At 47.8% G+C, this 13,432-nt stretch overlaps 1 protein-coding gene across 12 annotated transcripts in view; it reads right to left on the bottom strand.

Annotated features, from left to right (window-relative positions):
- RERE (arginine-glutamic acid dipeptide repeats) overlaps positions 1 to 13,432 on the bottom strand; it is a 391,036-nt gene that overhangs the window by 24,569 nt on the left and 353,035 nt on the right. For 6 of the 12 annotated variants that reach the window (XR_005590298.1, XM_039508660.1, XM_039508667.1 and 3 more), the window contains 8 exons: positions 12,691 to 12,853; positions 11,668 to 11,760; positions 10,683 to 10,882; positions 9,108 to 9,269; positions 6,914 to 7,027; positions 4,636 to 6,011; positions 3,462 to 3,714; positions 1,159 to 1,882 (listed from right to left, as the gene is read on the bottom strand). Coding sequence is in view for 11 of the 12 variants with exons in the window: in XM_039508660.1 (XP_039364594.1) it covers positions 1,159 to 1,882; positions 3,462 to 3,714; positions 4,636 to 6,011; positions 6,914 to 7,027; positions 9,108 to 9,269; positions 10,683 to 10,882; positions 11,668 to 11,760; positions 12,691 to 12,853 (3,085 nt within the window). In the remaining variant the exon portion in view is untranslated. The remainder of the gene's footprint in view (positions 1 to 1,158; positions 1,883 to 3,461; positions 3,715 to 4,635; positions 6,012 to 6,913; positions 7,028 to 9,107; positions 9,270 to 10,682; positions 10,883 to 11,667; positions 11,761 to 12,690; positions 12,854 to 13,432) is intronic. The other 6 variants (XM_039508665.1, XM_039508668.1, XM_039508666.1 and 3 more) reach the window with 4 other exon arrangements.

Raw genomic sequence — 13,432 nt, 5'->3', positions numbered from 1 at the left:
TCAGACAGCAGCAGGAAGCAACCAGTCCTGAGGCGGGGGAGAGGGAACCCCAACCTCAGCCCCCACCTCCCTCCCCAGCAATCACACACACACACACACCCCTCTGCCCGTGTTCAACAACAGGAGCATTCCACAATAATGGTTTGCTGTGTGTCCTGGGACAGATCAGCACAGCATGGCCATGGCTGTCAAACGGAGCTTTGAAAGGGGAGGGGCACATGCCTTCAGGGCAGCCAGTTCAAAACAATGAGCAGAGCGGCCACTTGAGGGATTATGGGACACTTTCAGAGGCCAATTACAGCCTTGAAAGCAACTGATGTGTTTACACTGGCAATGTAGCGCAGGAGCATTGTGGAGATGGGTTTTTCTGCAATGCTGCAACTGAGGAGTTTCTGCACACTAAGTGGGTTGGTAGTGTGTACACCTCGGGAGTTACACTGCAGAAAGCTGCTTTACTGCATAGTATCTTGCCCATGTAGACAAGGCCTAATATCCAACCTAGACCTCCCCCACTGCAACTTGAGACCATTGCTCCTTGTTCTGTCATCTGCCACCAATGAGAATAGCCGAGCTCCGTCCTCTTTGGAACCCCCTTCAGGTAGTTGAAGGCTGCTATCAAATCCCTCCTCATTCTTCTCTTCTGCAGACTAAATAAGCCCAGTTCCCTCAGCCTCTCCTCATGAGTCATGTGCCCCAGCCCCCTAATAATTATTGTTTCCCTCCGCTGGACTCTCTCCAATTTGTCCACATCCCTTCTGTAGCGGGGGAAGAAAATTGAGGGGCAACCTGAGAGTCTTCCAGTATGTTAAGGAATATGATAAAGAGGATTAGGGCCAGCTGTTTCCCATGTCCACTGAAGGTAGGATAAGAAGTAATGGGCTTCATCTGGAGAAAAGAAAATTTAGGTTTGATATTAGGAAAACTTTAACTTTAAAGCTCTGGAATGGGCTTCTAAGGCAGGTTAGGGAATCCACATCATTGGAGGTTTTTTAGAACCCCCTGTCAGGGATGGTTTAGGTTTAGTAGTGCAGGGGGTTGGGTTGGGCTGCACTGGATGACCTCTCGAGGTTCCTTCCAGCTCTACGTTTCTAGGATCTTACAAGAGCAGCAGGGGTCAGCATCCCTGAGGAAGAGCTTTGGCTCGCTCCCTTGGCTCACCTTGATGTAGCGGGTCCTGCTGATGGAGGTGTAGATGCGAATGTATATGTGAATGTTGGTGATGGTGAGGCGTCACGTTGAACATCTGGAGCCGTGCCAGTGGGTCATTGGTGAGCGATGCCATCCGCTCGGCGTGTATTCTTTCTGCGGCCAGTCTATCGGGGTAGCTCATTTCAGGCCGTAACTGGGGGCCTGCCAGTGCAAGCCTCTCCCTTTCAAGGGGGTTCAAACCCGGGTGGAAGGAAGCAAATGGATGGGGTCCAGCTGTTGGGGGTATAGTCAGTGCGCCGTGCCTGGCAAAATGCTCCATGGGGTTGGTAGCTGGGTGCAGTGCATCGAGTTCGGGTGGTTTCACCTCAAAGCCTGGTTTCATCCTCTCTCGCAACTCTCTTTCCCTGATCTCACGCTCCCGGATCTCGCGCTCCCGGAGCTCCCGTTCCCGGATGGTGGGGTCCACATTATAGAGGCCGGGCATGTGGTAGGCCAGGAGAGGATCAGTGGGGTTAAGGGGAACAAAGAATGGGTGGTTGCGGTTTGTGGGTGACATCACGTGAGGACGGGCGTACTCGCTGAGAGTCCGTAACGCAGGCGTGTCTGGACCTATGTAAGGTGGAACAGCGGCGATGGTTGTGGGTGGAGGTTCGAATGAAGGTCTCATGTGAGTTGGTCCAGTGAGCTGGGGCTCCCCAAGGCGACCTTCATGAGAGGAGCTGGACACTTTCTGCTGCGGAGAATGGGGGGAGAGAAGGGGAGAGATTTTATTCCAAACAAACAAATTTGGCTGAAAAAATTGCAGGCACATTCTCCCTTTTGCTGCAGCTCAGTACAGGAATAATCCTACACCCCCACCCATGACACCTAGACTATGCCTAGTGCAGGGCGTTCTCTTGTGGTGTGGGGAAGAACCTGATTCTCCCCTCCCCTGCAGGCCACCAAGCTCTGCACCTCAAAGCTCTAACAGCTGCAGCACTTGCACACACCCCAAGCTGGGGAATAGCTGCTGGGAACGTGTAGCCACGGACCCACAGCTTTCTCCCAAAAGCCTTCCCCCACGTGTGCTAGGATTGAGCAAGCCCCTGGAGAGCAAAGGGGCACAGCATGGTGGGGGGGGGGGGGAACCCCTCATCTCCTGCACAGGGTCTCAGCATCCTGCTCCTACCGCCTGTGCAGAGGCAACAACAGTTCTGGGAGGGCAGAGGCGGGATTCACCCCCGTGTAATTATCCAAGGAAACCTGTCTCCAAACACAGTTCTTGGGCTAAAATCAAGTTTAGTATCAGCTTCAAAATCAGATATATCTCCTATTGGTGGTGGTGGTCAGGGGAGAGAGGGAGGAATGGGAGACGGATGACGACCGCAGACTACTTTCTGCCCTTCCAGGTGCAGGGACTGGATGGCTGTAGGTATCTTCCACTGCTAACTACTACAACCCGCCCTTAGAAAGGTGCACAAGCCTGCAAAAAACCAGACTGTAGTGTGGTTTTTTTCAATTAAAACAACAAGGCATTATCACTGCATTATGACCGGTCTCCCTGCCCTCGATTATCTCTGCCCACACCACAGGGGCTTTGTTTTTTAACTCGAAGTAAAATTAAAAACAAAATAAACAAAACATAAAACAAAACTCAGAAATTAGCTTAAGCGTTTGAATTATACGCAGTTGAGGAAAATGAGGTATTCTTACGTCAAACACACTTCAAAGGGACTAACTTGAAGGGGACTAACTTCAGAGGTACACTGCCTTCACCCTACTACCCCTTTCAGGGAGCTCCCCTAACTGGTGCATCAGGCAACAGGCAAGGGATATGCCATGGACGCTCAGGCATTCTGTGCCAGCAGCACAAAGGGAACCAACAGAATTCACCAACAGCCAATGGGTATTTACTGTTCCTTAGCATTTAGGTATCACTTTTCATCTTGAAAGTGTTTGGTAGATATTGGGCCCAATTCAGCCCCCCGACTGCCCTGGCTTCTCTCAGTACAATAGGGGCTGCAGACCCACCAGGAGAAGACGTGCAGTACAGTAACCTGCCTACAACCCCCTGTTCCACTATGGGGGGAGCCCGGACTCAAGTGGGTGGGGCCAGTGCAGAAAGGGACGGGCACAAGCCAGCTAGATGCACCAGTGGCATGCTCACAACCCAAAACATTTGCTTGTACCCACCCTCCCATGTCCTGTGCTTCACATGCACCCGACTGCCCCCTCCATGCCATGCTTGTGCCTGCAATAGCCACTCTAACGGAGGTTTGCAAATGTATCCCCAAATATTTTACAGTCATCATTTAATACAGATCCTAACGTACCCATGCTGCACGGCAGACCGATAAACCTACCGCCGCTCTTTCTGCTTCTCTTTCGCGCTCCCGCTCTCTCTCCCTCTCTTTCTCCTTCTCTTTCTCCCTCTCCCTCTCTTCTCTTGCTTTCTGCTCTGCCTCCCGCTTGGCCTTCTCGATTGCCTCCTCTCTCTTCTTGGCCAGTTTGGATCCTGCCAGAGGCATGAAGTACAGGTCTGTCCTTGCGCATGAGTTGTAGCCACGATCCAGGTGCTTATAGAACCTGAGAGAGAAAACAGAATTTAGGCCTGGGAAAGACCGCGAGTCTGTGATTTGACAGCCTCACATCAAAGAGGAATTATACAACACTTCGGATTTACATTACCAGCTGCTTCCCTGAAAGCCCAGAAAGGAACTAACTTTACTGTGTGTAAAGACAGACTAGCCTTCTAGCAGGAACCTCTCACTGATGGTACCTGCAGTATCAGTCTGAATACTATGGCTGACACTGGGCTGGATAAGGGTTTTTCATTCTCTGAAAAACGGCGACAGAGGGAGGGGAGATTTCCAAAGGCACAAGTGGGAGATACATACCCAGCACCCGTGGTGCCCAACTGACCTTTGGAAAATCTGCCTCATAAGCTTCATCCAGGCAACTGAAATAACCATGTTTTTCAACACAAAAATAGGCTGCATGTTGGAGACTGAATATTAGGGGGCAGTGTAAAAAAATACCTGTAGAAAACTAAACCAGGGATTCTGTACTGTATCAGGAGAGCAGTAAGCTTTGGGGGAGACCGTGCATAATTCCAGGGTTCCTGCCATACAATTCATAGGACCCTGCTGCAAGTTTTAGGGGGATTTGTGCGGGGGTGGGGAGGGGGGGTGGCGGAGCGCTCAGGGTCTTACCTACAATGTGATTTAATACTTGAATGTCAGGTTAGGGAGACTATGCTAGTAACAACTCTATTCCAATATGAGCAGTGCTAGCAGACTTTTAGTGAGTGTGGACAGGCTCTTAGACAACCGTTCTATTGCCAAAGAGGCCGCAGTACAGCAAATTCCCAGTTCCGAGACTGTGGGTATCAAGGCTGTAATACTCAATCCCTGCTGGCCCAGCCAGCAAGCAAGCGGTGAAACTCTTAACGCAGCTCTGTGGAACGGCAGAGCACAGCATGAAGAATCTGCCAACGCCCTCCATTACCTGGCTGATTGACTGGCATGACTCGGTGTGTCGACCACAGTAGGTTCAGGCGATGGGCTTCTGGGTGGGGGAGGTGGGCTTTCTGGTTCCTCTGCCTCATCGGGAGCCTCCTCTTTGATCTGGATAGGCGGTATTGCGCAGGACGTCACCACTGGAACGTTTCCACTGGAAGCCGCAGAGGTGGCGACAGATGTCTGAGATGGGACGCCAGGCACGGAAGGTGGTGTGGAAGTGGAGGGGCAGGATGGAGGAGTGATGGAAGGTGGGCCCCCAGGGACAAATGGATGCTGAGAAAAGGGCGCCTGGGAGGATACCTGATGGAGACTGGCTGGGGGGTGGCTCGCTGCCGGTGGAAGACTCTGACTCTGAGTCAGGACTGGAGGCTGGGCTGGAGAAGACTGCAGTGGCTGACTCTGAGGCATCAGCTGCAAGGGAGGAGGGTGCGCAGAAGGAGGGTGATGGGTGGAAAGGGAGCTCAGAGGTTTCAGAGCAGGTGGTGGCGGCAGGTTGGAATTCATGGAGAATGGAGACGGCCCGGAGAGGTGGGGAGGGTGCTTGTGGGACTGGGGAGTGGGAAGCTGAGGGATCGGGGTAGTAGGAGGGGGTTTGATGTGAGGCATGGCCATGGGTGCTGGAGGCAGGGGCTGCTCCCGAGGGGGCTGAGCTTGCTGCAGGGGAGCCTGGGCTTGCAGGGCAGGTTGCACTGCTTGAACCTGCAGAGCAGCATGAGGGTGAGAAGCAGCCTGTGTCTGAAGGGGAACCTGAGACTGAGAAGGCTGTGAGGGGAGAGGGAAAGGCTGAGGAGGTACCGGATGAGGCAGGAGAGGCTGGGCCTGCAGGTTATGAGGGACAGGCTGGACCTGGCCATGAAGCGGAGGCTGTGAATGTGGCTGCGACGAGGCAGGACCCTGGGGTTGACTCTGAGACACCGTCAAAGGCTGTAGCGGCGGGTGCGGTGAAGGGAGTCTCTGAGGGTGCAAAGCAGGGGCCTGCTGTATGTGCGAGTGAGGTGGCGGCGGCGCTGGGGGCTGGCTGGGAGGCTGAGACACTGATGGTGAAACCTGCAGGGGAGCTGTAGGGGTGCTTGATGCTGCTGGTATGGGTGTTGGTAACTGTGTTGATACGGGCGGGGTAGAAGGTGGAGCCTGGGCAGGGACATTCTGTGCCTGGAGCACTTGAGGTTGCGCCTGTAGCATCTGCTGCTGAGCAGATGAATCTGAGTCACTCTCATTGTCCTGGGGGCTGGGGATACTGGGTGACGTGCTTCGGTTGTCCTGGTCAATGTCCTTTGGATCGCTGCTCCCGTCGTCATTGACGCTGCGACTATCCGAGCTTTCGCCTTCGCCCTCCGAGGGAGAGTTTGGCCTGCTGATCTCCTGTTGAGATGGGGGGAAAGGTCTCCTTATAATCACTGACATGGCTAAGGAGAGCTACCTGCTCCCATCGGTATTGCCAGCGTAACTCCAGACACCCCTGTTTATATGCTACACTACTGCACAGCCACCCCATAGCCCTCACTGTAAATAATCCCTGTGCCAGCATACAGCATAGAGGAGTGAGGGCTAGAAAATCCCAGATCCAATGCTATGGGGTGAACCTGGCCAATTACAAATGGACTAAGAATATCATGTATTAAATATACAAAATTCAGGGACTCGCAGACTTCACTGGTTTCCTAGAACTTTTTGTTCAACTGCATTCCCCACAATTAAATTTCTATTTAAAACACAAGGTCTGAGAGTGACTTCAGATACATTACACTCTTTTAGGGTTCCTGTGGCCAAGGACTCATGTTAATTTTAGACCTATCTAAAGAGGGCTCTCGCTTTGCTAATTTAGTATCATTTGGGTTCCTTCTAGCTTGTTGCTGAGAGGTACAGGAAAGAGAAAAATCAGACACTGAAATAAAATTTGGACACAGGTTAACAAAAAGAAAAAAGCTAAAATCAGAGTGTGCTAAGATCCTGGAGATACTAATGTGAAAAAAGAAGACGCCTGGGCGTCAGTCCCTACCCACGTCCTTCCCTTCCTCTCCCTGCAGAAGGAACGCATTAAGAAGTGGGTTGCTTTCCAGCTACAGATTAAATTACAATTTGCTGTTCTGGCACTTTGGAAGCTCTTTAAATCAATGTTGCGTTTCTGGTTTGTTGTTGGGTTTGGATTTTAGATTCTCTCTATACTGTGGGGAGATGGCGGTGGCCAATTTTAGCCACCAGTGGAGTGCACATCCTGTTCAGAAGGGTACAGGCAGGACTGCTGCTCTGCCACAGGGACTCACTTGAGTTTTGGATTTTTTGGCAGTGGTTCTCTCTGGTTCGTCTGTGTCAGATGCTGTCTTTTCCCGCTGGCGCTTGGAACTCTTGAGAGGAGAAGATGCCTCTTCTTTTATCTTCTGCCACAAAAGAACAGACAGCAACAGTTTATTAGGGAAGTTAAAGTGATGCTAAATGGAGCACTTACTCACACTGGGAGGCTTCATACTGATGCTAACAACCCAGGAAAGTTCCTATGGAGGCGGAAAGCTGATCAGAGGTTGATTCAGTCAGTATTTAATGATAATTCAATATGCCTCTTCCCTCGTTTGAAGGGGAGGACAGGGATCTGCGTTCTGGAGCTGCTGAGGCATTTCCCATCTGGTAGGAGCTGTTCCCCATAGGCTTTCATGTCCAAATTTAACTGGGGGCACAGAATGGAGCGACAGTTCTGCCTCGGAGGACAGCAAGCTGGGAGGCAGCTTGCAAGTCATTCCCTCACAGCATCCCTTACACAGGCTAGTGGGAGTAAGTGGACAACCTGAACAGAAACCTTATCACGACATTATTATTTTAAACTCAGATTTCTAAACAGGAATATATTTAAAAGGGAAAGTGCTGGTCCTACCCCTTTGACCTATATCAAGCTCCAAATGCCATAAGAAGTCCCATACAATTTGCCAGACTGGATCAGACCAAAAGTCTGTCTAATCCGATATCCTATGTCTGACAGTGGCCAGCACCAGACGCTTCAGAGGAAGGTGCAAGTACTCTGCAGCAGGGAGATGTGGGATAATCTGTGCCTGCATGAGACTGGCTGAAGCCCTGAAATGTGACGTTTTATATCCCTTCCAACACTGTTTATTAATACGAGCTGTAACATTCAATATTCTTGTTATCCAAATAAATGTTTGATCTCTCAGAATCTGGCTAAGTTCTCAGTCTTGATATCATATGGCAATGAGTTCCACAGTCTGATTACCATGTATGAAAAATATTTATCAGTTTTCAACCTGTCACTTTTAAAATTTAATTTCACTCACTGTCCCCCTAGTTTGTGTGTTATGAGGCAAGAACAGGCGTTCCTGATCCTACCCTCTCTAGACTATTAGTTATGTTATATACGTTTATCATGTCCTCTCTCATTTGTCTCCTTTCTAAATCACAATCTTTCAGTCTCTCTCCAGCAGAGGTTTTTTCTATGTCACTAATCATTCCTGTCAGCCTTCTCTGAATTCCTTCTAATTCCACAGTACCGTTTTGAGATAGGATGATATTTCAGATGAGGAAGTATTATTGATTTATATAATGGCATTATATTTATTGTGATTCTACATCCCACTCCTCATGTCTCATAACACTGTTTGTTTGCTGATTGCAGGTATACATTGAGCAGAGATCTTGGATGTGCTGTCTAAATTACTGCCCAAGTCCCTTTTCTGAGTTGACACGGTTAATTAAGAACTCTAAGGTGTACAACTACTTCAGAGTCTCCCTCCAACATACATTATTTTGCATTTATCAACACTGAATTTCAGCTATCGTGCTGCTCATTCACCTAGCGTGGTTAGTCCCTTTGAAGTTCCTCTTGACTAATTTTGTGCTGCCTGCAAATTTTGCCACCTTTCCCCCTCACCCACTTTTCCAGACTATAGATAAATACGGTAATCATCACCAGTCCTAGCATGAACCTGAAGACAACCTGCTGTTAACCTTCTGCCATGATGAAAACTAACCACTTATACCTTCTGTGTCCTGTCTCTTTGCCAGTTTTCGGTTCATCACAATGCGGTGCTCTTCGCCCCAGGACTTCTTGGTTTCTTTAGTAATTTCTTGTGAGGGTCTCTGTGCTTATTGAAAGTCTAACATGTCAGGTGTGTGGGTATGGGTGTGCTTTCAGAATAACAGTACCAGAGGATGTCTAAGGCGTTGGCCGTTCACTTCTTTAGTATATAAAGAGTGTGTGTTTATTAAAAAAAACCTGCTCATCACCAGCATGTGTCTGCCTGTACGTACAGAACAGCTCTGATCACTGTAACCACGACTAGCAACATCTACTCTCAGGTCCAAATCCCAGGCCTTCTGTACATGCAGGAAAGCAAAAATCTCCCAGGTCAAACCTAGGTCTCTGGCCTGCTCCAAGCTCCTAAGCTGAACTCACTGACCTAAAACAAGCCTCGATCCTGAACCAAGGACAACAAATCTCAAGCAGCTTTTTACCTTGGTGGACTTCTTCACAGAATCTGCTTTGCTGTCATTACTGGAGGTGCTAGCAGCACTGGGAGAGTTGCGGCCACTGGATCTGATGTCTTCGTTGGTGGGTGAGGCTCTACCATCGGGACTGGCTGGCTGCTTTTTACGACCACTACGTAGTGTAGACATCTATCAATTTAATACAGATAAAAAGCATATAAATAAACCAGTATTTTCCCAAATCTTTTGCTTTATCCCCAAGTTACTGCAAGGCTGCACGCTCCAGCTCAGTGCCTGAGAAATGAAAAACCAAGAGCGTTACATGTTTTTACAATCTGTCCTGGAAGGCTCATCTGGGTTTAAAATGAAAGGAGGCAAATCCTTAACTTGTCTATACAAAATCATGAAGTGCTGCTTATTTTATTAAGTAGTGTCTGCTTGAAATGAGAACATTAGAAAGATGTTCCTACAGCTGCTGTTCACATGCTAGGCATCTCTTTCTAAGGGGGAGGGAAACCTCCCCGCCCCCAATGTTCCATCTTAAAAAAAAAAAAAAAAAAATCTGCTGTCATAAACCAAGACGGATATGAGAGTGACCTAGAGAGATAAGGCATTCGGGCAGCCCAGAGCAGTTCCTAAAGCCACTAACAGCTTCAATGTGTTTCTGCTAGGCAATCAGAATCACAGTAGATTTTGTAGCAATAATTAATGCCATTTCATCTGTTCCCTCCTAATTTAGCAGCTGTTTGGATGACTGGCTACCATAAAAATAATGAAGCCAACGTGAGCTGACAGCGCAACCTGACAAGGTATTTGGCAGCAACGACAACATTAACATGCCCAGAAAGGTGGAGGGGGGAGGCTAGTGAAAAAAGAATGACTGGGACTGTCTGACAGTCCCAGTCAATCAGGGTTTATGGATGGCCAGCCCCAAACAAGCTGAAGTTTCCCCTCCAACCCTGTTGTGGAGTCACTTGTGGAGAGCAAACTTACTGCTCATCAGCATATTACTGTGGGTAAAGCCTTTGGGGACAGACTACCATACCTTTATGTCCAAGACTATGATTATTTTATATTTAGACAATGAGATTTTTAACTTCAGTGGTGTGGGAAAAACATTTGGTAAGCACAAAAAGAAGCAGCATTTAAACTTTTAAAATTCTTCCTTTAAAATGTGTCCCATGGTTACCGCTGAAGGAACCCAACAAGCAGGAAGACAGGTACCAGTGTGAATTCTGCTGCATATTCTGGCCATTTACCTTCTTTGATGATGGCAAGCTACCTTCACCCATTCAACAAAAAAAAAAAAAAGGATGTGTGTTTGGGACATTAAATATACACCAAGTTCGACTACAACTCTCCAAGGGGAGCTAGCTCGGGTCAATTTTTCAAAAAGACCTCCAAAATTCTGCACACATGCAACTGCATTTGTGACTACAAATATGGCAGGCATGCCCAAAAGCAGATTGGCAGGGAAGAGATTGTAAGTGCAGTTTTAGAAGCCTATTTGCAAATACGACTCTACGTTCAGAACTTTCCAACCTGCACCTTTCCTTCAGGGAGGAGCCTGAATGCACAGGTAATGAAGAGGGATGGGCCTACCGAGCCTCGACTCCGCCTCGTCCTCATGCTATGCTTTCCGCTGAGTCCATCATCTTCCTCTTTGACAGGCTTAAACATAAAGGGCGGAGGGTCCACTGGTTTCTCAATGGGCGGGAGCTCTCCGTACTTCTTGAAGTGGATGCGGCAGTCAGTGCACAGCAAGATGTTTTCGCGACCGCCGTGGTGCCAGTCCTTGGAGGCTTTTGTTGGAAAAGGGATGGGGTTGGAAATATACAATCTATTAGATACAGAACACCTACACTTTGCATTTAATACAAATTGGAAGACTACCAGCCTTTACTGGTGACTAAGCCTAAGATTTCTCTGGAAATCATTGCCTGTTCCAGGGTGACTTCATGTTTCAGTTAACATTTACCATTCTTCAATTACAGACTATTTCTTTAATTAAATAGACACCTGCTGCTTTGAAAAATAATAAAAGAAAAAAAAAAGACTCTTCTGCAGCATTTGGGGAGTCTGTTAGGCAGCTATTCTTTCTTCAAGGTCTTGGTTTCTAAAAGTTAAATGCGTCATGAAGATTTCATCTCTCTCTTCCCTTACTTACCTCCGGGCTCTCAGCATGCACTCTATGCATATGCACAAGCATCAGAGGGCTTTCAAGAGTACTTAAAGGAGTGAAGCTGATGCAGAAAAGCCTTGATGCGTCATGAACATGTGTTATGTATCTTGACAGTCAGAGTCAAATATTGATTTGCTATGCAGTAAATGGATTATATAAGGGACTCTGTTTAGACATGTATGCATTACTGCATAAATGTCTAACTTCCAGGATCCTCTCCCATCACTGTAATACTAATTTGCAATGGTAAATCATGATTAACTCTCTGCTAGAATGGTGCATATTTTGGCTGATCCATCATTATGTTTTCAGAATCGCTATACAGGCATGAGAACTGCTCTTGCTTGGATGAAGCTGTGTTGAACAGGCTCTAGCACAAGGCAAAGAGATACATCAAGTGCATACTGGTTGTGAAGCAGTGACGACAGGCGTAACCCTTCAGTTCCTGTTCACTGTCCTCGCTGTCAAAATCATCTTCGCTGGCTGAGCTCAAGTCCACTGAGTAAGCAAAGAAAAGAAGGAAAAGGAAAAATTAGAAGAGACTTTTATTTTGCACTAGTTGACTGAATAACCATTTATTCAGTCACAGCCATATTGACATCAGTGATGCCATAACACTTAGTGATGTGCTAGACGGCACCGGGCTCTGTAATTATTCTTTGAGCCAAAAGCACCTGAACAATGAAGATCATGGTGCTTCTAAGGCCACGTCTATACATACAGTGCCGCAGCAGCATGGCTGGACTGATAAACCTGCAACACCTGTCTGGTGAAGACACTCGATGCTGACGGGAGAGCTCTTCTGTTGGCATAATAAAACCACCCCTGAGAGCGGCAGAAGCTCTGTTGCCAGGAGAAACTCTCCCACCAACAGCGCTTGTGTGCACAGCGCTACGTCGGTGTAATTTATGTCGCTCCGGGAGGTGGTTTTTCACACCAAGGAGCGACGTAAGTTATGCCGACACAGAGTGTAGCGTACACATAGCCTTAGATTTGTGAAGCTATACCAATACTGACTATAACGTGGCATGAGTTGTAAAGAGCAGAAAGTATGGTCATGAAACACTGTTTGCAGAGGAAAGTTTGCTTTATTTCTCGCCTTTTCTAAGCGCTCTTCCTAGAATAATCCCAGGGAAAATGCAACACACACAAGCATCTATAACAAACAGGGAAATTCAGAGCCTAGTCAAAGTCTCCATCCTTACACTGGGCTTCTGTGCCTAAGCACTGCATTGCACATGGTACAAAACATCCCTTGCTGATCACAGACACCTGCTATCCTCAGGCATAATGGTGTGGGAACAGAAGAAGCCAAGAGCCTGAACTCCATTTTCTTGCTTTATTCAGCTGAAGGCAGACAGCCACTACATTACTGCAGTTCTATGCATCTAAACAAAGATAAATGCGCTGCTTTTAGCTTCCACTTACAGAATTCGCTAGAGGGGGGCCTGGAGGGAGTGTTGACTGGAGTGGAAGCAGTTCGAGTCTTAATTCTCCGAAACACAGCCTGCCTTCGATGCCTACGGTGGGCTCGGGAACTTGCTGCTTCAGGGGTTTTCTTCCAATAGTAATAGAAAGTGATGAGTTCTCCCTGTAAACACAGAAGGAATATGTTAGAGGGGCATGCACAGCTGACTTGTCAGCCCTTTTCTCTCGCCCTCTCACGCGCGCGCACACACAAAATAAAAAGCCTAAGGGTATATTTTCAGCCAGACAAATTCCCTTGGATAGAAGAGAAAGATATTTTTCTGGGGAAGCAAATTTCAAAGAACTTTTTTTTTTTTTTAATTATAGTAGTTGGGTGGGAAGTCTCCAGCCACCACTCTCATACTGCAGGAAGTGCGGGTATTGGTGCTTCAGCAGGGGGCGCTCTTTACTTTGAGTCAGCAGTATATCAATACCTCTGCAAAGAGTTAGTAGGCACTGTACTGCTAGAGGTACCAGCTCTCCAATGAGTTGTAAAAGCCATGTCCTGGCTAAAGATGGTCTTTAAGGAACCCCAGCACTTTCAGTGAGAGTGGGATCAGTTCAAATAGATGATACCATGCCCGTCTTAATACGCCCCATGCATTAAATACACTCCTGTTTGAAAAGCTGAATGTTAGAATAAAAACATGATTGAGAATAAGCGGTAACTGTATTATTCAACCACATTAAAGCAAAGCAAACC

The sequence above is a fragment of the Mauremys reevesii genome, linkage group 21 (genome assembly GCF_016161935.1).
Source record: "Mauremys reevesii isolate NIE-2019 linkage group 21, ASM1616193v1, whole genome shotgun sequence".
NCBI classification, from domain to species: Eukaryota; Metazoa; Chordata; order Testudines; family Geoemydidae; genus Mauremys; species Mauremys reevesii.
Note: the sequence above shows the minus strand (reverse complement) of the source record. Positions and strands in the feature narration are given on the sequence as shown.